The following is a 24,834-nucleotide window of genomic DNA, read 5'->3' as shown; positions in this document are numbered from 1 at the left end:
AAGGCCCTCATGCCATCCTCATGGAGTCTGTTTCTGATAGTATGGTCAGAAACATCCACACCAGTAGCTAGATGGAGGTAATTTTGTAGGGCTCTGGCAGTGCAAAAACCGTGTTTGAAAAGATCTTTAAGTATCTTTAAACTGATCTGTCTCAATCAGTGAAAACTAGTCAAGTTTATTCTGGTATACACAAGAGTTGTCATGACTTGAATTCTTACATAGAACTCGATTCCTTTTTTGCTTTCACCACTTCTCAGCATTTCTCTGTTTCCTTTTCTGTTACTTTTTCTAAAGCCACCAACTGAGCATTTACTACATTCTTCTTTTTGTTCACATACTGAATAAATGTATTTTGGAGGAAGGCTTCCTAATCACTCCAAAATACCAGACAACAAAGGTGCAGAGTTAACAGTCTAGTAAACATGACTAGTTCCCCAAGGAAAATAGTGGAAAACAAAAGTAAATTAAAAAAAAACACCAACACAAAGGTCATGTGGCTAATTAAATTTTAAGCCATAATTTGCTGGCTAGAAGGTATATTTTATTTGGAAGCATCAGCACTGAAGTGTCAGGGACTTTTGAATAAAAAGCACTTTGTTAACAATGTATTAGTGCTATTTCAATATACATTTTAAAATGACCTTAATAAAATCCAAATAAACATCTCTCATTTCATCTTCTCATGAAAAGCTAAAAGTAACTTTTAACAAAACATATAGTTAAAGATCAATCCTAAAGAACAACAATTAAGCCTTTTTTATACGGTATGTTGCATCACTGCAAATAAACACTTAATTGATAGTGTTACAGTTTTTCATTCTCCAAACACAAAATATCCATCATATTTGAAAACCATGCTATTTGGCTCATTGCCTCACTTAATCATTTGCAGCTAATCCATGCTGCACATTTCACTGTGATATCAGGAACTTGTAGGATGCTGCTCTTCAGTGAATATTCACGTTAAACATACTTTGCAAGTCTACTTCTTTGAGAACTTGTTATCACCAATCATACAAAAAGCTTTAAAGCGCAATATGTATTTGAGGCAACTATAATTCTTGGTTTTGATCATTAGGTTGTTGCTATATATTTCCATATATTAACTAGTCATTTAGCCCGTTACAATAACGGGTGCGAGAACAGCAGTGCATAAACATTAGTAGGAACAGTCTATATTAAATGGCAAGGGACCTTGTCCTCATTCTGTTTGTTGGTCGTATTTTTCTTTGTCTTTCTGCCTTTCTTTTGCTGATGTTTACTTGCTGTGCTGACCGTTCTTCGTGGGCTGCCGCCGTGTATTATGTGTCTTTAATCTTCTGTGACAGTAATACTGTCTTGTACGTCCGCTGGCTTGTACATCCATAATATACCTTTAATTTTCTCTGGCGGTAATACAGGCGTGCGCGTCGGTAATATGCCTTTAATTTTCTCTGACAGTAATACTGGCTTGTATGTGGCTGTAATATGCATTACTGTATTGTGTACCTTTAAGTTCCTCTCGCAGTAATACTGGTTTGTATTTCCGTACAACGCCTGTAATTTCTCTGACAGTAATATCGCGCATCGCACTGTGCCCTGCGCATGCGCACTTCACCAGAAGACACACACACACGGACATCTGGACGCACACAGGGATTATATTAAAGAGGATATCAGCAGAAAACAAGTCGAATTTACATTTAAGCAGTGTTATATATATCATTAAAATAATATTTTAATATCTAATGTAATCACTTTTAGAAGAATTAATGACACTGGTGGAGGAGTTGAGGGAAGACTGGTTCATCTATTTCTGTGAGCAACAAAAAAGTGCATAGAAGACAGTCAATTTCTCAAAAATTCCACTAAATAAAGTAATGATTAAACACACAGTGCATCGAGTAAAATATTACCTAGGGGTGGTCCAATTCTACTTGTTGGTACTCTTGCCAGTCCAATCCTGTTGCCTAGCTGTTCAAATTCAGCACTGACTCTCTCTTATGTCTTTTTATGAGTACTTAACAAGTACTGGACCTAACAGAAACTTTAAACAGGGCGCTGGGTGTCAAATACAAAAAGTTGCAAAACTGTAAGGTGGCTGGAAGTAAATGTAAAAGATGAAACGATGAGAAGAATATATAGTAGTGAAAAAACTTAGTGGAGAATTGAAAACATCCTCTCTTGCTAAATGAATCTTGAGGTCTGTTAATATTTGACACTAACAATTTCTTATACAGTATAAGTTTTTCAGTGTGTATATAAACACACGTAATTATACTTTCTGTATTACACCTTGCATGAAGAAGGGGCCCAAGCTGCCTCAAAAGCTTGAATACTGTAATATACTGAGACAGCCAATAAAAGGTGATTTTTGCTTCACTGCTCATTATATCATTAGTAATAGATAATGATAACAAGGAGGAAATACTTAATGAAAATCACAATCCAATCTCTAGTGCATTCACTTTTTTCATGTGTAAAGCATGCAACACATTCTTAGTGTCTCATTTAATACATTAGAGCTCACTTAGCAAAACCTTCTCCTCTCATCAAAAAAATCATTTTTCTCAGTGTAAATATAACAATTTTTGATGGCTGTTTGAGCCGACAAAGTAGGTTAAAATGTCAGAACAATTTCTCTTGGATTAATTTTCTTTTCGTTGGCTCACAGATTCCTGTTTTTCTAAAGGGTTGCGTTTCCAAGTACATACGTGGATGTCTGAACAGACCTGTTGTACCCAGGATTAGGGTGACCAAAATTTAGGGAGATCCCTCATGAAAATTAAATCAAATAAGTCTTGGAAGCTGACCTTTTCAGACCTTCAATTAACTTTAAATAATGCTTGACATCCACTTCAAAGGTGCTGAAAGATGGAGTATTCTTGGATGATTTTTATTAATGGATATGAACTTTAGCCAAAATAATTAATACATTTATAATAAATAAATATTCTTTTTTGAATATTTATTCCTACACAATACAGTTAATCTCAAAATACTTAAACTTCTAATGCAAAAAGTGCTTAAAAACAAAATGTTGCAAATCAGTCTACAATAATTTTGAAAACATACAACTAACACAGAGATACAGTACAGACACCCCTTCGATGGTACAAAAACAACACAAATCATCTTGCTTTTGTTTAAACTGATACCTTTTCAGTCTTATCCATAATACAATATCTGTCAGGCATTGTCCAAACTAATTTCCAATTTATGTTATTAAATATTACAGTCCAAAAAGAAATACAAGGAAGGATGATATGAGAATTTCCACACCATCCAAAACCTTATGATCTGCAGATCTACAGAATTGCTCTGTTACATCTCACCACTGGCTGCAGACCTGGATGTTTAGAGTGCAGCATGTGAGCATAAAGAGCTGCAGCGCTATACACTGCACATAAAAAAAATCAAGAGATGCACTGTTTATTCAGCGAGGACAGACTCCGCTCACACAAACTAGTGACTGTGATTTTTTTTGTCATTTGCATGGAAAGAAAGTAGCCCAGTTCTTGCTGTTGCTGGGTTTGTTATTGCATGCTTTTACTGTATTTGAATTTTGTTATTGAATGCAAATCGTTTATAGGTTATTATATTTTTCCTCAGTTGCCAGTTATTCACGTAAAGCAAGCTAATTATTGTATAAATTATGTAATAGGTGTTATCTACCCAGCAAGTATAATGAATGATGGTGGTTGATAGTTGATGTCCTATAAATACAAATATGCATTGGTATTTGGATGGATAACACAGTTTTGTTAGATATGGCTGCAGATTGCTTCTGGCTGGTGGCAGGAGTTTGGGCAAGAGAATGTCCCCCAATGTCTTGTTGGGCCCAGAGCCCCAGGACTAGGGATCCAAACCTGTCAAGCCATCACTAAAGTTTGAGTTTTCATATGCATGTTTCAAGCAACAATGTATACATCATAGACACATGCTATGCTTTGCAGCCACAATGCTAGCGAAATAAAGTAAAAAAAAAGAATTGGTGTGTGAGTATGTGTGTGTTTTGTTTATACTGTATTGCAGCTACTTTTCTGTGTAATCTTCAGGTTCAAATTCAGACATAGCCATCTGAGCCTAATATCTTGATATCAGACAGTGTTCTCTAATACTGGGCAAGCTATATAATTTGATTCACCTCCTTAGCTACCTTAGTACTGAAACATCTCTCAGCACTGTGTGAGTGGTCAGTGAAAGTTTGTTTGTTTTGTGCATGGTCAGCAGTTATAGATAAGAGAAGAAACAGACTGATCTGTGACAGGACTGAAATGTTACATTTTAAACAGGACCTACCACTAACATTTGAAAGCTTAGTTAAGCTAGATATTTATTTCATTTTTCCAAGAACTACAATTAAGCTGCAGTTTTTTGACTGAAATTCAAATTTGATGATACAGTTGAAACAGACCTCTCTGCTTCATATCTAGAACAGTAAAATGATTGATAAACTGATTATCCTTGTCAATTTCTTGTGCATTTATTAATATTGCCTGCAAAACTGTACTGAAATGATAAAATTATTATTATTATCATGAACAAGCAAAAAAATGCTACATCACTACATGCATTATGATCAAAATGTTGCTCTTTTGACTCTGTATGTTTTAAGTACAGCTTTGTGGTGAAAGGTTGTGTGTCTACTAAATCACAGATTACCTGTTGGTATTTAGCTGATCTGAATTAGCAGCACTTGTTTGTATACATTTTAAGAAGAGTAATTTCAGAAAGAATCAAAGAATTACACTTGATGTATACAATCATGATGGATGATGTATAGAGAATGTACGCAGGCACTCCAAAAAGACCGATAGTGAACATCCAAAGACATTAACAATTCAGCAGTGACATGTTCATGTGAGTGAAAAGATGACAGGGTGTTTAATTGTAATGTAAAATGTATCCATTTAAAAGGCAGCAATAAACCTTTGTTTTCATCTTTTTCTTTTGGCTACTCCCGTTAGGGGTTGCCACAGCGGATTGTCTTCTTCCATATCTTTCTGTCCTCAGCATCTTGCTCTGTTACACCCATTACCTGCATGTCCTCTCTCACCACATCCATAAACCTTTCGCTTAGGCCTTCTTCTTTTCCTCCTCCCTGGCAGCTCTATCCTTAGCATCCTTCTCCCAATATACCCAGCATCTCTCCTCTGCAAATGTTCAAAACAACGCAATCTCGCCCCTATGACTTTGTCTCCCAACCGTCCAACCCTCTAATGTACTCATTTCTAATCCTATCCATCCTTGTCACACACAATGCAAATCTTAGCATCTTTAACTCTGCTACCACCAGCTCTGTCACCTGCTTTCTGGTCAGTGCCACTGTCTCCAACCCATATAACATACCTGGTCTCACTACCGTCCTGTAGACCTTCCCTTTCACTCTTGCTGATACCCGTCTGTCACAAATCACTGCTGACACTCTTCTCCACCCATTCCACCCTGCCTGCACTCACTTTTTCACCTCTCTTCCACAATCCCCATTACTCTGTACTGTTGATCCCAACTATTTAAACTCATCCACCTTTGCCAACTGTACTCCCTGCATCCTCACCATTCCACTGACCTCCCTCTCATTTACACACATGTATTCTGTCTTGTTCCTACTGACCTTCATTACTCTCCTCCCTAGAGCATATCTCCACCTCTCCAGGGTCTCCTTGACCTGCTCCCTACTATCGCTATAGATTACAATGTCATCAGCAAACATCATAGTCCACGGGGACTCCTGTCTAATCTCGCCTGTCAACCTGTCCATCACCATTGCAAATAAGAAAGGGCTCAGAGCCAATCCCTGATGTAATCCCACCTCCAACTTGAATGCATCCATCACTCCTACCGCAGACCTCACCACTGTCACTCTTCCCTCATACATATCCTGTACAACTCTTACGTACATCTCTGCCACTCCCGACTTCCTCATACAATACCACAGCTCCTCTCGAGGCACCCTGTCATATGCTTTCTCCAGGTCCACAAAGATGCAATGCAACTCCTTCTGGCCTTCTCTAAACTTCTCCATCAACATCCTCAGAGCATACATTGCATCTGTGGTGCTCTTTCTTGGCATGAAACCATACTGCTGCTCACTAATCATAACCTCACTTCTTAACCTAGCTTCCTCTACTCTTTCCCATAAGTTCATGCTGTGGCTCATCAATTTTATTCCCCTGTAGTTACTGCAGTCCTGCACATCCCCCTTATTCTTAAATATCAGCACCAGCACTCTTCTTCTCCACTCCTCAGGCATCCTCTCACTTTCTAAGATTCCATTAAACAATCTGATTAAAAACTCCACTGTCATCTCTCCTAAACACCTCCATGCTTCCATAGGTATGTCATCTGGACCAACGGCCTTTCCATTTTTCATCCTCTTCATAGCTGTCCTTACTTCCTCCTTGCTAATCCGTTGCACTTCCTAATTCACTATCTCCACATCATCCAACCTCTTCTCTCTCTCGTTCTCGTCATTCATCAGCCTTTCAAAGTACTCTTTCCATCTGCTCAACACACTCTCTTCACTTGTGAGTACGTTTCCATCTTTACCCTTTATCACCCTAACCTGCTGCACATCTTTCCCAGCTCAGTCCCTCTGTCTAGCCAATCGATACAGGTCCTTTTCTCCCTCCATAGTGTCCAACCTCTCGTACAACTCATCATATGCCTTTTCCTTAGCCTTCGCCACCTCTCTCTTCACCTTGCGCCTTATCTCCTTGTACTCTTGTCTACTTTCTGCATCTCTCTGACTATCCCACTTCTTCTTTGCCATTCTCTTCCTCTGTATACTGTCCTGTATTTCCTCTATCCACCACCAGGTTTCCTTTTCCTCCTTCCTCTTTCCAGATGTCACGTCAAGCACCATTCTTGCTGTCACCCTTACTACATCTGCTGTAGTTTCCCAGCTGTCTGGCAACTCTTCACTGCGACCCAGTGCCTGTCTCACCTCCTCCCTAAACTCAACCTTGCAGTCTTCCTTTTTCAACTTCCACCATTTGACCCTTGGCTCTGCCCTCACTCTCTTCCTCTTCTTGATCTCAACGTCATCCTACAGACCACCATCCTATGCTGCTTAACTACACTTTCCCCTGCCACCACTTTGAAGTCTTCAATCTCCTTCAGATCAACTCTTCTGCATAGGATGTAATCTACCTGTGTGCATCTTCCTCCACTCTTATATGTAACCCTATGTTCCTCCCTCTTCTTAAAATACCACAACCATGTCCATCCTTTTGGCAAAATCCACAAACCTCTGACCTTCTGCATTCGTCTCGTTGACACCATACCTACCCATCACCGCCTCGTCTCCATTGTTCCCTTCACCAACATGCCCATTGAAATCTGCTCCAATCACCACTTTCTGTCTCTTGGGTACACTGTTCACTACTTCATCCAACGCACTCCAAAAATGTTCTTTCTCACCCATTGCACACCTAACTTGCAGTGCATATGCACTAACAACATTCATCATCACACCTCCAATTTCCAGCTTCATAATCATTACTCTGCCTGACACCCTTTTCACCTCCAAAACACTCCTGACAAACTGTTCCTTCAGAATAACTCCTACCCCATTTCTCCTAACCATTCAAACCATGATAGAACAATTTGAATCCACCTGCAGTCCACCTGGCCTTACTCCCCTTCCATTTAGTCTCTTGCACGCACAATATATCAACCTTCCTTCTCTCCATCATATCTGCTAACTCTGTCCCCTTACCAGTCATACTGCCAACATTCAAAGTTCCTACCCTCAGTTCCACTCTCTTTACTTTCTCCTCTCCTCCTGCCTCTGGACACGTCTCCCCCCTCTTCTTCTTCTTTCTAAATAATTGTCATTATTGTTTTCTTTATAAAACTTGCATGTTGCAAAATGAAGCTTTTACTGATTTTCCCTAACATAGCCCTAATATTAAAAACAGTTCTAATAGTGAAATATATACTGTAACAAAAACACACTTTTTTTAAAATAAACATACATGTAAGAGTCATCACTTCTTAGGTGACAATCTTCTATATTGGGTTGTGTGTGACCTTTAGAAAGTCAATTTTTCCAGCATATATTTTCTCTTAATGTCTGAATCCTTTGATTTATAAAAGTATCTGTAAACTTAAAAGCTTTGTGATAGTGCATGATGTGAAAAGTGCTGTATGGAATAAAATCTTATTGATTGTCTGTTACAAAACAGTTACAATGGGCGATCTGTAAAAATAAATAAATAAATAAAGAATGGACACCTGTTTCATAAACAGTTCTAAGATGTGGAGTCAGTTTTATCAGCAACTATTATTTACTGCTATTGCTATGATTTATTCATGACACCATTTTATTTTTCATGGGCATCACTATGTTGTTTTTCTTTGCCATGCTTGATGGTTGCCAGTCATGTGACCTGTGTCATATGACACCATCATTTCATCACTATAAAACATAGCAGTGTGCTGTTTTTAGTCTCCAACTATTTAGATTTCTAAACTAGTATTTGCCGGTTTGATCTTTGTTTTGAGTTACGGATATTTTACCTCTTTCATTTTCTTTTGGTTTACAAATTTTTGCCTCACATTTGATTTAATTTACATGCAACTTTTGGCATAGGATATTATACTCCACTAATATGTTTGACTATTCTTTTGGCTCTTCCTCAATACTATGTTTCCAGGTCCAACTGTCTTTTAGGACAATATTGTCTAATTTCACTTTATGCAGAATACCCCCATGAGTCTCTGTTAAAAGCGTGAGTTGCAATAACACAACATTTAAACATACAACCTCACTCTGTAGAAGTTTTAAACGTTTTTTAAGCTGCCTGGCAAAAAAAATGTTAATAAAACTTGATTCTTCTCTGCAATTATATGGTTTTAATTAGTGATGCTAATCACTTACTGCTTTGATTAAATTAATATATACTATATTTCAGCTCTTCTATTGGTTGTGCAGGATACTGTTTAATTTAGAAGACTGGCAGGCAGTAATGGGCTGTAAGAAACTTCCAGCATTTAATAAATTACAAAACTGAAATTAAATTCTTGTAACAAGATCAAAGGACTGTCCATGCATATGATAATGTAGTCTTCATCTTTATAAAGATAGTACTGTGTACTTTTAAGTTTATTCTGTTGCTGTGTATCTCTCTTCATTACATACCCACTATTTTATTTATGTACATAGATTATAGTGAATAATTAATTGACCATTGAAATCAATTATTTAGAATATGAGCTTGAAATGCACAAAATTGGAAGACACAAAATTAGACTTATATTTAAGGCTGAATAAAAGCATATTAATCTGTTGTAATCCAAACTAAACCTTACCCTATATTCTGATTGAATGCTGCACAAGCTGTGCCTACAATGGCATATTCAACTGCTTGCCTGTGTGTTAGTTGGAGTACTTGTGGTTTTGGTGCTAGAATTAGGCAGAGGTGATTGATGACGGTTCAGGCAATCAATTTTGAAATCCTGTTTTAATATTTCTGATAATCTTGCATGTGCCAGTGTAATTTCAGACTACACACCTTTTCTTTTTTTATCCTTAACCTACAAACATGGTTCTCTTTTTTGTTTTATTTTTATTTTAATAGCAAAGTTTCTGTAACTTACATTTTACATTTACATTTACAACATTTAGCAGACGCTCTTATCCAGAGCGACTTACAACAGTGCTTAGTAGTCTACGACTGTTCTTCAGTCTTTAAGGCTAGGATTAAATCTACTGTCATTAACAAGTTACCGCTGACCAAGTTGTACACAAAACCATGCTAGAAGAAAATAGTAAGTTGTTAGTACAAAATTTTTTTTTTTTTTTTGAGAAAAGGGTAGAGAAAAAAAAAAAGTATGGGGACTGTTTAAAGAAGTGCTGTTTAAAGAAGTGTGTCTTCAGACGACGTTTGAAGACAGTGAGGGTCTCCGCTGTTCATACAGCAAGAGGAAGTTCGTTCCACCACTGAGGAGCCAACACTGCAAAGAGTCTTGATGCATGTCGTCCTCTTCTTTTAAGTAAGGGTGGTTTGAGACGAGCAGTTCTTGATGTTCTGAGAGAGCGAGAAGTGACACGCTGCTTAACCAGTGCTGATATGTAAGGTGGTGCAGTTCCAGTTTTGGCCTTAAAGGCAAGTGTTAGGGTTTTGAACCTGATGCGGGCAGCCACAGGGAGCCAGTGCAGGTTCCGCAGCAGAGGTGTAGTGTGTGAGAATTTGGGAATATTAAAAATGAGTCTTGCAGCTGCATTCTGGATCAATTGAAGTGGTCGTGTTGCCTTTAGTGAAAGTCCAGACATCAGAGAGCTGCAGTAGTCCAGCTTAGAGATGATCAAGGTCTGGACGAGAAGCTGAGTAGCCTCTGTAGTGAGAAAGGGGCGGATTCTCCTGATGTTGTAAAGAAGATATCTGCAGGACCTGGAGAGGTTGCTGATGTGTGGAGAAAAAGACAATTCTTCATCTAGAGTGACACCAAGACTTCTTGCCGTTTTTGAGGGGACGATAACTGAGTTGTCAAAAGAGATTGCAAGGTCAAGATTCGGAGATGAGTTGCCTTTGATGTACAAGAGTTCAGTCTTGCTGGGATTCAACTTGAGGTGGTGGGAAGTCATCCAAGAACTTTTAAACCAATAAAATATAAAAAGCAAGACCAAATTGTGATTATGTATCAGTTCCATTTTTGAGCTTTGACTTTATCCATAACTACAGTTTTAATATTTGGCTTGGCTTTGTTTTAGGCATTAGCTACTTTTAAGTGCTTGTTTTTGTTTTTGACAAAAAATGTTTTTACTTTGTTTATCATGTCATCATTTTCTCTCTTTTCAGTAGTCTCACTGCACAAAGTGTTGGCAGGTTACAACATTCTCTGAATGCTGCTGCTGTAGTGTTGACTTCTATAATCAGACATTTCATTTATAATAGCTCCCCGGTTTAATATCTAGTTGGTTTTAAATTATAAAAGTAGTTGCTCCAACAATTATATCTATCTGTGCTGGTTACACCCTTTACAGAATTGAGATCTATCAATGAGCTTATTCTTAATGTTCCAAAAATCCATTGCTTAGTATAACTCTTATAAACTCATTTTCAGCTTAATGACCTTTAGGTTCTAAAATTCTGTTACTTGCTTTGCTTTTGACATGCAAGTCCAGTCTAAACACCCATCTGCTCCCTCTGCCTTTTTTATTCCTAATACCTCATTTATGAGTCTAACATGCTACATTGAAACCCATGCAGTCTACTTTGCAGTTTTATATTTGTAAATGAGTTTGATTTTAAAACTGCTCTGTCAATGCTGCAATTTCTATGTTTATTTATACTGGCTGTGCTGATTATATTATACTTAGCATTTTGTATATCCATGATGGTAAATGCTGTTATTAGTGCTAAATATAATATTGATTGAGAGATTGCATCGAATTAATTTAATTGCACATGTAATAATTTCTAATGGATATGAACACTTTGAAGCTGCTAGAATTAAGCAAAGCTGATGAGGGGTTGAGGCAATCAATATCTGGATATCTTGTGTTATTGTTTCTGTTCCCAGCTGCTTGCAATCCATTAAACTAGTGTTACTAATAACAAAGCTAATAATAACAATGTTCAAATAAACACAGGTTAACTTATACACAAGCACTGCATATTAGATGCAAGATTTGCTAGAATTGCTGCCCCCCCCCACCTTAATTATTAATGCTGACCACGTAACAATGCAGCTAAGTGAAACAGCAAAGACCTGATCTTATAGATGAAGGGTGAGAAAGTGTTTTTTTCTGCTATGTATTTTGGTACATGACATTGTGAGTCACACTTCCAGATGCACATGATTAAATTTCATAGGCGGCACAGAGCGTCTAGTCATCTCTGCAAGATCAAGGCAAGATTTCAGCCAATGCAAAGCCAGGACAAGACATATAAATTACATTTTTTACGTCTCTCATCAGAAAGATTTATTTATTTGGTTTAAACATTAATAGTTTTTATGATGCATTGATTTTATCCTTGTTATGCGAATTGTGTACAGTTTTCCAACAGTGAAACAAATGTTCTAATCACTTTCTGTTCATTTTTAGAAATATTTAATTCTACATAGCCATGTATAGCTAGTGAATATACCAAATATTACTCAAAATATATCGAGTGCTTCCCTGTTATCCACCTTTCCCTGGGTACTAAACGTGCATCTATCAGTTAACTCACCCTGTCTAAGGCAAAGAAGACAGGGTGCTTTGAGATGCATGAAAGAAAGCGGAGGGGGTGTGGTGGTGTCGCCTGATTTAAATGGACTTCATCATACTCTGGTCATGAAGGAGATAGAGAGAGGACCAATTGGATTTACTGTGTTTCTTCTCTTATTTAATGTTAACAATATATGTGATGTATTCTAGGACCAAATACAAAATGGATTCTAAAAGCTTGTGTCATTCAAAACATTAAAAAATCTCTCCATAAAATACATTTATTTAAAAACGTTACTCATATGGGTAAAAAGAACTGTAGAGTTATAAAAAATGATATGTCCCAAACTTTTAAGGCAAATATCAAAATATAGACACCACACAATATACAACTTGTAGACATCTTTTATCTGTTGCAATGCAAATATACAGTATGTACACAAGACACAAAAATCTCTCTTTGACTAGAAGGATATTGACCACCAGAGGCCACCATACTATATATACAGGCAACGTTCACAGTGCAAACCTTAATCAGAAATTCGGTTCAATACAGCCCCTCCTTTAACCGTCACCTTATCGTGGTGGAGGGGTTTGCGTGTCCCAATGATCCTAGGAGCTCTGTTGTCCGGGGCTTTATGCCCCTGGTAGGGCCACCCAAGGCAAACTGGTCCTAGGTGAGGGATGAGACAAAGAGCGGTTAAACAAACCTCCTATGAAGAAAAATCATTTTGGACGGCGTTTTCCCTTGCCCGGACGCGGGTCACCGGGGCCCCACTCTGGAGCCAGGCCTGGAGGTGGGGCTCGATGGCGAGCGCCTGGTGGCCGGGCCTGCACCCATGGGGCTCGGCCGGGCACAGCCCGAAGAGGCAACGTGGGTCCCCCTTCCCATGGGCTCACCACCTATGGGAGGGGCCAAGGAGGTCGGGTGCAGTGTGAGTTGGGTGGTGGCCGAAGGCGGGGACCTTGGTGGTCCGATCCTCGGCTACAGAAACTGGCTCTTGGGACGTGGAATGTCACCTCTCTGAAGGGGAAGGAGCCTGAGCTAGTGCGCGAAGTTGAGAGGTTCCGGCTAGATATAGTCGGGCTCACCTCGACGCACAGCTTGGACTCTGGAACCAATCTCCTTGAGAGGGGCTGGACTCTCTACCACTCTGGAGTTGCCCCCGGTGAGAGGCGCCGAGCAGGTGTGGGTATACTTATTGCCCCCCAACTTGGAGCCTGTACATTGGGGTTTACCCCGGTGGACGAGAGGGTAGCCTCCCTTCGCCTTCGGGTGGGGGGACGGGTCCTAACTGTTGTTTGTGCGTATGCACCGAACAGCAGTTCGGAGTACCCACCCTTTTTGGAGTCCCTGGAGGGGGTGCTAGAGGGCATACCTTCTGGGGACTCCCTCGTTCTGCTGGGAGACTTCAATGCTCACGTGGGCAATGACAGTGAGACCTGGAAGGGCGTGATTGGGAGGAATGGCCCCCCTGATCTGAACCCGAGCGGTGTTTTGTTATTGGACTTCTGTGCTCGTCACGGATTGTCCATAACGAACACCATGTTCAAGCATAGGGGTGTTCATATGTGCACTTGGCACCAGGACACCCTAGGCCTCAGTTCGATGATCGACTTTGTGGTCGTGTCGTCGGACTTGCGGCCACATGTCTTGGACACTCGGGTGAAGAGAGGGGCGGAGCTGTCAACTGATCACCACCTGGTGGTGAGTTGGCTTCGATGGTGGGGGAGGATGCCGGTCAGGCGTGGTAGGCCCAAACGTGTTGTGAGGGTCTGCTGGGAACGTCTGGCAGAGCCCCCTGTCAGAAGTAGCTTCAACTCCCACCTCCGGCAGAACTTCGACCACATCCCGAGGGAGGTGGGGGACATTGAGTCCGAATGGGCCATGTTCCGTGCCTCTATTGTTGAGGCAGCTGACCGGAGCTGTGGCCGGAAGGTGGTCAGTGCCTGTCGTGGCGGCAATCCCCGAACCCGCTGGTGGACACCGGCGGTGAAGGATGCCGTCAAGCTGAAGAAGGAGTCCTACAGGACCCTTTTGTCCTGTGGGACCCCGGAGGCAGCTGATAGGTACCGGCAGGCCAAGCGGAATGCGGCTTTGGTGGTTGCTGAGGCAAAAACTCGGGCGTGGGAGGAGTTTGGGGAGGCCATGGAGAATGACTTTCGGACGGCTTCGAGGAGATTCTGGTCCACCATCCGGCGTCTCAGGAAGGGGAAGCAGTGCAGTGTCAACACTGTATATGGTGGGGATGGTGCGCTGCTGACCTCGACTCGGGACGTTGTGGGTCGGTGGGGGGAATACTTTGAAGACCTCCTCAATCCCATTAACATGCCTTCCAGTGAGGAAGCAGAGCCTGGGGACTCAGAGGTGGGCTCCCCCATCTCTGGGACTGAGGTCACCGAGGTGGTCAAAAAACTCCTTGGTGGCAGGGCCCCGGGGGTGGATGAGATACGCCCGGAGTTCCTCAAGGCTCTGGATGTTGTAGGACTGTCTTGGCTGACACGCCTCTGCAACATCGCATGGACATCAGGGACAGTGCCTCTGGATTGGCAGACCGGGGTGGTGGTCCCCCTCTTTAAGAAGGGGGATCGGAGGGTGTGTTCCAACTACAGAGGGATCACACTCCTCAGCCTCCCTGGAAAAGTCTATTCAGGGGTCCTGGAGAGGAGGGTCCGTCGGATAGTCGAGCCTCGGATTCAGGAGGAACAGTGTGGTTTTCGTCCTGGTCGCGGAACAGTGGACCAGCTCTATACCCTTAGCAGGGTCCTGGAGGGTGCATGGGAGTTTGCCCAACCAGTCTACATGTGTTTTGTGGACTTAGAAAAGGCATTCGACCGTGTCCCTCGGGGAATCCTGTGGGGGGGTACTCCGAGAGTATGGGGTACCGTCCCCCCTGATAAGGGCTGTTCAGTCCCTGTACGATCAGTGCCAGAGCTTGGTCCGCATTGCCGGCAGTAAGTCGAACCCGTTTCCAGTGAGAGTTGGACTCCGCCAGGGCTGCCCTTTGTCACCGATTCTGTTCATAACTTTTATGGACAGAATTTCTAGGCGCAGCCAGGGTGTTGAGGGGGTCCGGTTTGGTGGGCTCAGGATTGGGTCACTGCTTTTTGCAGATGATGTTGTCCTGTTTGCTTCATCAGGCCGTGATCTTCAGCTCTCTCTGGATCGGTTCGCAGCCGAGTGTGAAGCGGCTGGGATGAGAATCAGCACCTCCAAATCCGAGACCATGGTCCTCAACCGGAAAAGGGTGGAGTACCCTCTCAGGGTTGGTAGCGAGATCCTGCCCCAAGTGGAGGAGTTCAAGTATCTCGGGGTCTTGTTCACGAGTGAGGGAAGAATGGAGCGTGAGATCGACAGGCGGATCGGTGCGGCATCCGCAGTAATGCGGGCGTTGCATCGGTCTGTTGTGGTGAAAAAGGAGCTGAGCCACAAGGCGAAGCTCTCAATTTACCAGTCGATCTATGTTCCTACCCTCACCTATGGTCATGAGCTATGGGTAGTGACCGAAAGAACGAGATCGCGAATACAAGCGGCTGAAATGAGTTTCCTCCGCAGGGTGTCTGGGCTTTCCCTCAAAGATAGGGTGAGAAGCTCAGTCATCCGGGAGGGGCTCAGAGTAGAGCCGCTGCTCCTCCACATCGAGAGGAGTCAGATGAGGTGGCTCGGGCATCTGATCAGGATGCCTCCTGGACGCCTCCCTGGTGAGGTGTTCCGGGCACGTCCAACCGGGAGGAGGCCCCGGGGAAGACCCAGGACACGCTGGAGGGACTATGTCTCTCGACTGGCCTGGGAACGCCTTGGGATTCTCCCGGAAGAGCTAGAAGAAGTGGCCGGGGAGAGGGAAGTCTGGGCATCTCTGCTCAAGCTGCTGCCCCCGCGACCCGACCTCGGATAAGCGGGAGACAATGGATGGATGGATGGATGGTTCAATACAGAGAATATAAACAAAGGATTACATTTATTCTCAGTGGAGAGGAAAATATATGTAAAAAGAAGGTCCTGCAGAACTGAAAAAATGACCCCGATATCTCTAGGGTGCAAGTCAAGACTAGGAATACTTTACTCTAAACTAGCCCTAAAAAAAGGGAATTCATGATAACAGGGGACATAGTTATTAGGAACACAGACACACAGGTCTGCAAAAAAGACAGGAAGAGACATACTGTATGTTTCATTCCTGATACAGAGGTAGAAGGTATCACCGAGTAACTGGATAAGCTCCTGACAGATTCAAGGAGGGCCGAGAAGTCATTGTCAAATGACATAGGTACAGTAAGAAGAGTCTGCCACTTCTATTCTTAGCTATGTTATGAAATGATTTTAGTGATCCCTTGACATAAGATTTTGCATCTGCCATCTTAAACATGGAGTTACGGCTTTAACTTCCTGTTGTCACTTAGGGGCAAAGGAGCACAGTTGCCAACAACAGCATGGCTGCTGCTGTTAAAAAAACCCTAAAATCTGCAGTACTCACAAATAACAGAATGGCATCAAAAATAAATAAAATTTACAGTTCAAACTTATAACAAGTGTAAAAAATGGCCGCATAATTACCAAAGAAGTACAAAAATTATATTCATAATATCCAAAATCCCTGAATCATAACACCTAGAAGGAGAACTGGAATATTGCTTTCTCTGAATTTCTGTTGTGTCATGCGCTAGTTCTGGTAAGAGGGAGGAATAGTTCAGATCTTGATAAAGAAAAGGGGCAAAACTCAATTGTAGACTGAGGTACCTTTTGGAGAAGATGGGATCTGTACCACTGAGAAGCTTTTCATTTGAACATATTGAAAAAATGCCTATACAAACTAGTCAAGAACTATTTAAAGCAGGCATTTTTGTGGGAGCCCTGGATGAACTTTACACATTTCCTCTTTTCAGTGAACTCCTATGTTTAAATCTGGGAAAGAAGTTAAATTCTAAAATGGAGGCTAGAGGTACTGACAAAAAGAGAGAGTAAATAGGAAATGAAAGGAAACACTCTTGTGGCATACGAGGACATGTGAAAGTGGTGAAATCAACTGTCTGAACACACAGGGTAACAATTTTTACTTTAAAGGCAGCACCAGAAAGGAAGCAGGTTTTTTGTCTGTCTAGTCTTTTTCATCTCCCTCTATTCATCATGTGTCTTTTTAAGAAAAAAACATACATTTCGGCTAATTTTAAATTACATCTGGTACTTATTCCTTATTCTGCATCCCAAGACTTATTAGTTTCAGTCATGTTCCTGGAACTGTCCTTATGGAGTCTGAATGCTCTCCCAATATCAGTGTGAGCTTTCTTTGGATATTCTCATTTTGACTGCCAGTCAAAAGTTTTTGAACACAGGAAATTTCTTAGTAAAATGCACTCACTACAAGCTCCACACAAAACAAAGCAAGACATAATGGTAATTAATCAAGGAAAAATAATAAACAACTGAGAAACTCAATAGTGTTAAGGTCAGGTGATGTTCATGTCATCTCTTTCAACATTTTCTTGTCTTGCTTTTTCTTCAAATAGTTCTGACAGAGTTTTGGATAAATTGCACACTGCTGGAAAATACTGTGGTAGCCCTTTTGGTTCAGGATTTTTGACAGTCAGGACAGGCCACCAAATTTAGAGCTAGCAAAACACCATTAAATCATGTTACTTCCTTTATGGTTAACTGGTATACTTGGTCTTCTTGGTCTTCTGTACTGGACATCTGATTTTGTTGTTGATCTAGGTCTGCCAGAACATTTTGAATCAGAATTCTTTCGAGTTTCCAGATGCGTTTTGATAGTGTACAATGTAGTGCTCAGAGACATCTTAAGATTTTTTTTCAGTTTCCCTGAATAATATAAATAAATCTTGCCTTCTCCCTAACATTACCTGGCATTTGCATCTCAGCAACCCACCCATGATCCACAACGATTATTATAAACAATAGCAACTCGTGACCCAAAATTGCGTTGTGACCCAGTGGTTGAGAAACACTAATCTAGGCACTTTCCAATTAGACTAAAATTATTTATGATAAAATAAAAGGCCACAAACATTTCTCAGTTCACATGTATCTATATCCCTCAATTTTAGAGTACTTACAATAAGCACATTTCTTGAAGTTTAAGTAAACACACAAAAAATAGGGTGTTCAAGAGCTTTTGACTGGCTGAGGTGTTTCTTTAATTTACATATATTGAACATTGTATTTTTGAATAAAAATGGAACATTACGTTATATTTAGCCATCTTTCACCATCTAACATCTTTCTAGTACAGGGTTATGGAAAGTATTGTGTGCAATATAGGAACTAACAGGCAATGCCAGTCATTGTCCACAGTTACAGCAAGTCAATTAAAAGCCAACAATTAACTTAATGTACAAACTCCACACACTGATTAGGCTGAAGATTGAGACCAACTCGTCATTCTTACAAGGCAGTAGTGTTAACCATTACATTTACTTACCATCTGATTTTTGACTACAGAACAGGTATTATTCAAGCACATACAGTATATTTAGGATTGAATACACTTCTTACAGAAAATATTGCATTTTCTCTGTGGTTATTTGCAATTAATAGATGTTTTCACTGTGTGTTGTCCATATTTATGATCAAAATAAATTAGCAGTATTTATATTCTGTAAATGAGGAATGTTAAGACACAACTGACTAAACAAAGAACCTTTCAAAATAAGCAGTATACACATACACTGAAGGCATAAATTTCAACAAGATAAAATGAAATACACTCTGCTGTATGAAAAGATATGCTTATGTACCTTAAATGTACAGTGGTTTAAGACCCCAAGCACAAAAGCAAATTCCTGACTTCTCCACAAATGTTACTGAAAAAGTTAAGTGATTTCAGCCACAGAATTATAAAGCAAAATGACTACACTGGTAAAGTACACCCATTATCATAATAAAATGTTGAGGGGAATAAAACTTGCTTTACTTAATAGACAAAGCAGTGCCATCCCTATTTCAGTTCAGCTATATGTCAGATGATGCCACATCTGCTTTTTAAATGTTCACACATCTTGGAGCACTACTCAGTCTATAGTGTTTTGATGGCTACTCAAGAGCCTTAAATTTCTTTTAAACATACTGCAACATCATTTGATACTCACAGGCACTCTTTGAGCAAACTTCAGACTACACACATTAAGACATTATGTAAATGTAAAAGTAATTTAGTAATAAAATCTCCTTCAAACATGCAGCACATAGTCCTGATCAACAACATGAAAGCAATCCTTTCCATTTTCTGTATACTTTCACCCAGCAACCTTTTAGTGTTCTGCATTACAAAGAGAAGAGCAGGTTCTTACCTGGGACTGTGCATTCACATTTGCGGCATTTCTGACTAGAACCTTTACCACTTCAGCTTGGCCTGCCAGGGAGGCTATGTGTAAAGCTGTGTTTCCTTTCTGTGTTAAAAAAAAAAAGTTTGAGTTATGGTTTACATTCAACACTCCCTGAAGCAGTCTCTTGCACCAAACCATGACACTTTTTGCATCTTCAGTAAAGGTCAGTAAATGGAATGAAAATTTACTTTTCACAATCAATTTATGTTACAGTCAATTTATATTTTTTGAAGGGTTTACATACCGTAATTGATCAAAATGCAATGATTTGAATTTACAACCGGTGCACTAAAACAATTTATTACCCATCACTGTTGAACAACATGACGACAACTCGTTGGTCGGGAGAACGGCCCCTATGTTAATGGAGAAATATAAGAAGATGAAAGAAGATGGATCACCATAATTACAGTGTAATCCATCTCATGATCTGCTTTGGTCTATCGTAGAGTTCATTCGGGGTACATCAAACAAAGGGAAGGAAGAAGAAAGTAATATTCTGTCATACAAAGAAACAAAGTTTACAGCAGTATACTTTTTAGAATGCACTGTTTAGCCTAGGACAGTTCCCTAAAGTTTCAAGATTACAACTTTTTGTTTGTTTTGTATGGCCTAAGCACCATGAGTTGTGTTCTGCTGAATATAAATCCAGGTTCTACATTCTATACCTTCTTAGTCACCCAAACTACAGAACTAATCATTTGATTAGAGTGACAAAAATTTTATTTTAGGACATCGCCCCATTGACGGCTTACAATATCTGACAGACAGACAGACCGACAGACATTTGCAGTTCAATTTTTTATTATTTTTATTATCCTTTAACTTACTGCAGATCTATATCACAGATGTGTTATTCAAGGGACTGAAAAGCATCTTTGGATTTCTCTACATTCATAACGGCTAACACGGTACAACACCCTAGTACTACAGAAAAAGATTAATAAATTTTTGTGAAATCAATGCCACATTGCTCCATAAGAAAAAGACTGGATGTGTATTTTGCTCATAAAATAATTCAATTTAAGAAATACATTAATAAATACAAGAAATAAAAGAAAAATTGTAATGGAGTTGCCTGAGCTTGTTCATAAAAGGAACCTTTAGTTGCTTTTCTTTCTGTGGACATAACAATTCATGTTTTCTTAAATTGCCAGTGAGTAGTCAGAACTTTTAAAGAGCTCTCCTTCTTTCAGTCAGTTATAGAGAGGGTTGATGTACTGTATACTGCTTTTTGTCAATGTCTTCTGCAGGTTAAATGTACTCAATGTGTTATTCTGTATTTTTTCATCCATCCATTATCCAACCCGCTATATCCTAACTAGAGGGTCACGGGGGTCTGCTTGAGCCAATCCCAGCCAACACAGGGCGCAAGGCAGGAAGCAAACCCCGGTTAGGGCGCCAGCCCACCGCAGGGCTATTCTGTATTTTTTCAATTTTTAATTCTTTGAAATTTGATTTTATTCATTGCTTCCATTCTCTTGTTTGTCACTGTTTTATATTAAATGAAGCTTGATGTGTCTTAATCATGACAGGTTTTGTCTCTAAGGATTTTTTTTTAAATCATGTTACTCTACATGCATCACTTGATGACATACTGTACCTGACACAGCTCAAACTCACTCATTAAATATGCTGATGACACCAGCATCGTAGGCCCTATCATTCACAATGATGATCCAGCTTATAGAAAAGAGATTTACTGTCTGACTCAAGAGTGCCAGCACAACATACTCTCTTAATTTCAGGAAACTTAAGAAGTTGGTTATAGACATCAGATAGCAAAAGGTCGACACGCTTGCATTTACATCAGAGGGGTGCTTTTGAGAGAGTGAGCAGTTTTAAATTTCTTGGAGAAAATATCACTAATGAACCGAAGTGGGAGCATCACATTTCATCTCTTGTCAAAAAGGCCCACCACCACCTCAACTTCCTCAGAAATCTGCGGGCAGCTTGTGTTTTCCATCTGTTCTCACTGACTTCAACAGGTGCACAGTGGAGTCCATTCTTACTGGCTGCGTAATATCCTGGTATGGTAGCTTCAAGATCATAAAGCACTGCAGGGGGTGTTGAAGGCGGCACACATTATTATCGACATCCAGCTGCCTTTTGTTCAGGACATATACAACACTTGCTGCTTTACTAAGGCAAACAGGATTATTAAAGACCATGTCTATCCTACACTGTCATTTTTCCTTACTCCTTCAATCTGATAAATGGTATAGGGCCATTGGCACACGTGCCAGTAGATTCAGAGGCAGTTTCTATCCACAGTTTGTTAGGGTTTGTAATCTAATATATACAGGAAAACTAAACTTATGTTTGTATGTGTGTACTGTATGTTTGTCGAGTTTATAATTTTCCATTTGTACAGGAGAAAACCGCAGGCTATGTTTCATTCAAAAATTTATTGAGTGGCCCCACTCCGGACAATGTTCGCTTGTCAGTATATGTATATAAGGTATATATATAAGGTTTATGCCTTGCACCAAAGCAACCCTAAACTGAACAGAACAGATACAAAAATGGATGAGTATTTGATTCTTTCTTATTGTTAGGATATACCGTATATACTCGAGTATAAGCCGACCCGAATGTACCTAATTTTACCTACAAAAACTGTAAAACTTATTGACTCGAGTATAAGCCTAGGGTGGGAAATGCAGCAGCTACTGGTAAGTTTCAATAATCAAAATAAATACCAATAAAATTACCATACATTAATTTAAATCTTTAAAAACAAGCCCGGTGCATTCTTTAACTGCCTTCTCTGACTTATGCGGCCAGCCCTCTCTCTAGCTCTCTCTCTCTCTTTCTCGCGTGGCGCGTGTGTGTGTGTGTGTCTCTCTCTTGCACGGCGCGTGTGTTGTTCTGTCTCTCACACGCAGCGGGACCTGACTCGAATATAAGCCGAGGGTGACGTTTTTCAGCACATTTTGGGTGCTGAAAGACTCGGCTTATATTCGAGTATATACGGTAGTCTCTCTATCATATTATGTAGAGAAAAGCCAAGCAAAATGACACCTTTTATTGGCTAACTAAAAAGATTATACAATATGCAAGCTTTTGAGGCAACTCAGGCCCCTTCTTCAGGCAAGATGTGATAGAAGGGGCCTGAGTTGCCTCAAAAGCTTGCATATTGTAATCTTTTTAGTTAGCCAATAAAAGGTGTCATTTTGCTTGGCTTTTCTCTACATTCATAATGTCTAACACGGTACAACACCCTAGTACTATCATATTATGTATATGTAGATATGTTTATTATCTTGAACAGTAATAATGAGCATGCAATAATAAGGTAAGTTTGAGGAAGTAAATATTATTGAGTTAATGTATCCAAACTCTTTAGATGTGCAAGATTTTACATCATGCATTTTTGACTTTAGATGATGATACAATAATACACACAGCACTTAATGTTTTTTTTTTTTTTTAGCAGAGACAGCTGTACATAACAAAAAATCATAATATTTTTAAGTGGAGTCCCTGTGCATAGTTAAGTGTAAGAGATGGAAGTTGTAATTCATATCTGTACAGTCTTTTTAGCAAGCAGCGTGAAATGTGCAATATGTATAGAACAAAAAAAAAGAACACATTGTGAAGAAGCTAACATTTTCCTTCACACTTCTAATAGTCACATATTCTCTACCTCACTGTAATGCTTTACATTTTTAAACCAGCAGGATTGTCCAGAGCTGCCCAGGATGGAGTAAAGTGCAGACGTGGTCACTAAATAAATTCCCTAGAGGGAAACATTTTGAAATAAAACATATCCTGTAGTTTTCCCTGTAGAAATAGGGAACCTGTTCAATATTTCATATAGATATGCTCAATGGTGTGGATTTGCAAACTGAACAAACATACATACCTACAAACACAAATTCATCTTTATATAACTGCAAAAGCAAAATTGCACTCATAATATATAGACATTTGCACAACACAGTACAGCAATGTCCTCTCAAATGTGAAATTATTGAAAATAATCCCCATAATTTCCATCCATCCATCCATTGTCCAACCCGCTGAATCCGAACACAGGGTCACGGGGGGTCTGCTGGAGCCAATCCCAGCCAACACAGGGCACAAGGCAGGAACCAGTCTCAGGCAGGGTGCCAACCCACCACAGTCCCCATAATTTGTTTTTTGATTTTATTTATTTACTCTAGTAAACAGTGACTAATATTTCAGACATTTATTAAACAAATAGGTAAATAAATTACTTATAAAATGTGACAATAAATTATTAATAGCAAAATGATATGAAATCACATAAATATATGACAAACTATATGTTTTTGTTGCTTATTTTTATGTATTTGTTTAATTATTTCTTCATTTATTTATTTCAATGGCAATGCACGCAACATAAAATATGTCTTGAAATAAAAAGTGTAATTTTAATTCATCAAAGTTGAGAAAGTGGGCTGTAGTGAGTTCTGCTTTTTGATTAGTAAATTGTCAATTGAGCAGATGTAGATCTTCAGCCATCAAGTGTAACATTTCAAGATGCAGACTCCTGTAATCTTCACTGAGAGGAGTTTAGAGCTTCTTGTATTAGAGTAGCCAATTGAGTACTGTATTCTTATGAGCCACAGGATTCCCTAGGCAAGCAAAGTGCATGGTCAAAGTCATGACATTGCTCATCTGTTGGCAGATATGAATGCAATAAAGAGTTACTCAGAATAAATGTGCAAAGCATCTTTGCATTCAAAGTAAATGTAGTTACTTTCTGTTCCAGTCCTCCCTTATGAGCTCCCAAATATGTGCTTGTTCATAAATAAAGGTGGGCCATGCTACCCTGGGTCCTTATAACTCTGTACATCTCTTTGCTTCCATACTTCAATAGGAACAAAAAGACTTACACTGTGTTATTATTTGGGACAATGCCAGTTTCCACTGTGATGTTGCAATGCCCAGCTGGATTAACGAACATTTTCAAAACTGTTTCTACTAGCATATTCCTTATTCCTTAGCCTCCTAGAGTAGTGTTTCTCAGCTTAGCGATGGAAGGTATATTAGAAGAGAAAGAAAAGCTTCTGCAGATGATAGTGGGAAACTGCAGGGACATTGCAACAGAGTTTGTGCAAGGATTGATAAGACATATCAGGGTATATTTCCACAGCTGCCTTGCCAGGGTGAATAGTTTATGTTAAAAGAATACTTCACCCAAAAATATTTTTATATGATGCTTATCCCATGTAGTTTTCGGTGTTGGCCAAGAAAAAAATTTGATCTCATTTTTTAGTGCTGAATGGAAAAGAAAAAGTTTATGATAAATAGAAGGCCGATAGTGAAAAACTTCCATGGGAAAGAGAAACAAAACTCCAATCACTTGTGTTGCATAATCCACA

At 39.9% G+C, this 24,834-nt stretch overlaps 1 protein-coding gene across 31 annotated transcripts in view; it reads right to left on the bottom strand.

Moving 5' to 3' along the window:
* The window catches only part of ank3b (ankyrin 3b), a 643,030-nt gene that overhangs the window by 182,402 nt on the left and 435,794 nt on the right, over positions 1-24,834 (bottom strand). For all 31 annotated transcript variants that reach the window (XM_051923878.1, XM_051923871.1, XM_051923889.1 and 28 more), the window contains one exon: positions 19,445-19,543. In XM_051923878.1, coding sequence (XP_051779838.1) covers positions 19,445-19,543 — 99 coding nt within the window. The remainder of the gene's footprint in view (positions 1-19,444; positions 19,544-24,834) is intronic.

Source organism: Erpetoichthys calabaricus, chromosome 2 (genome assembly GCF_900747795.2).
Source record: "Erpetoichthys calabaricus chromosome 2, fErpCal1.3, whole genome shotgun sequence".
NCBI classification, from domain to species: Eukaryota; Metazoa; Chordata; class Cladistia; order Polypteriformes; family Polypteridae; genus Erpetoichthys; species Erpetoichthys calabaricus.
This window is presented reverse-complemented; position numbering and strand designations above follow the sequence as displayed.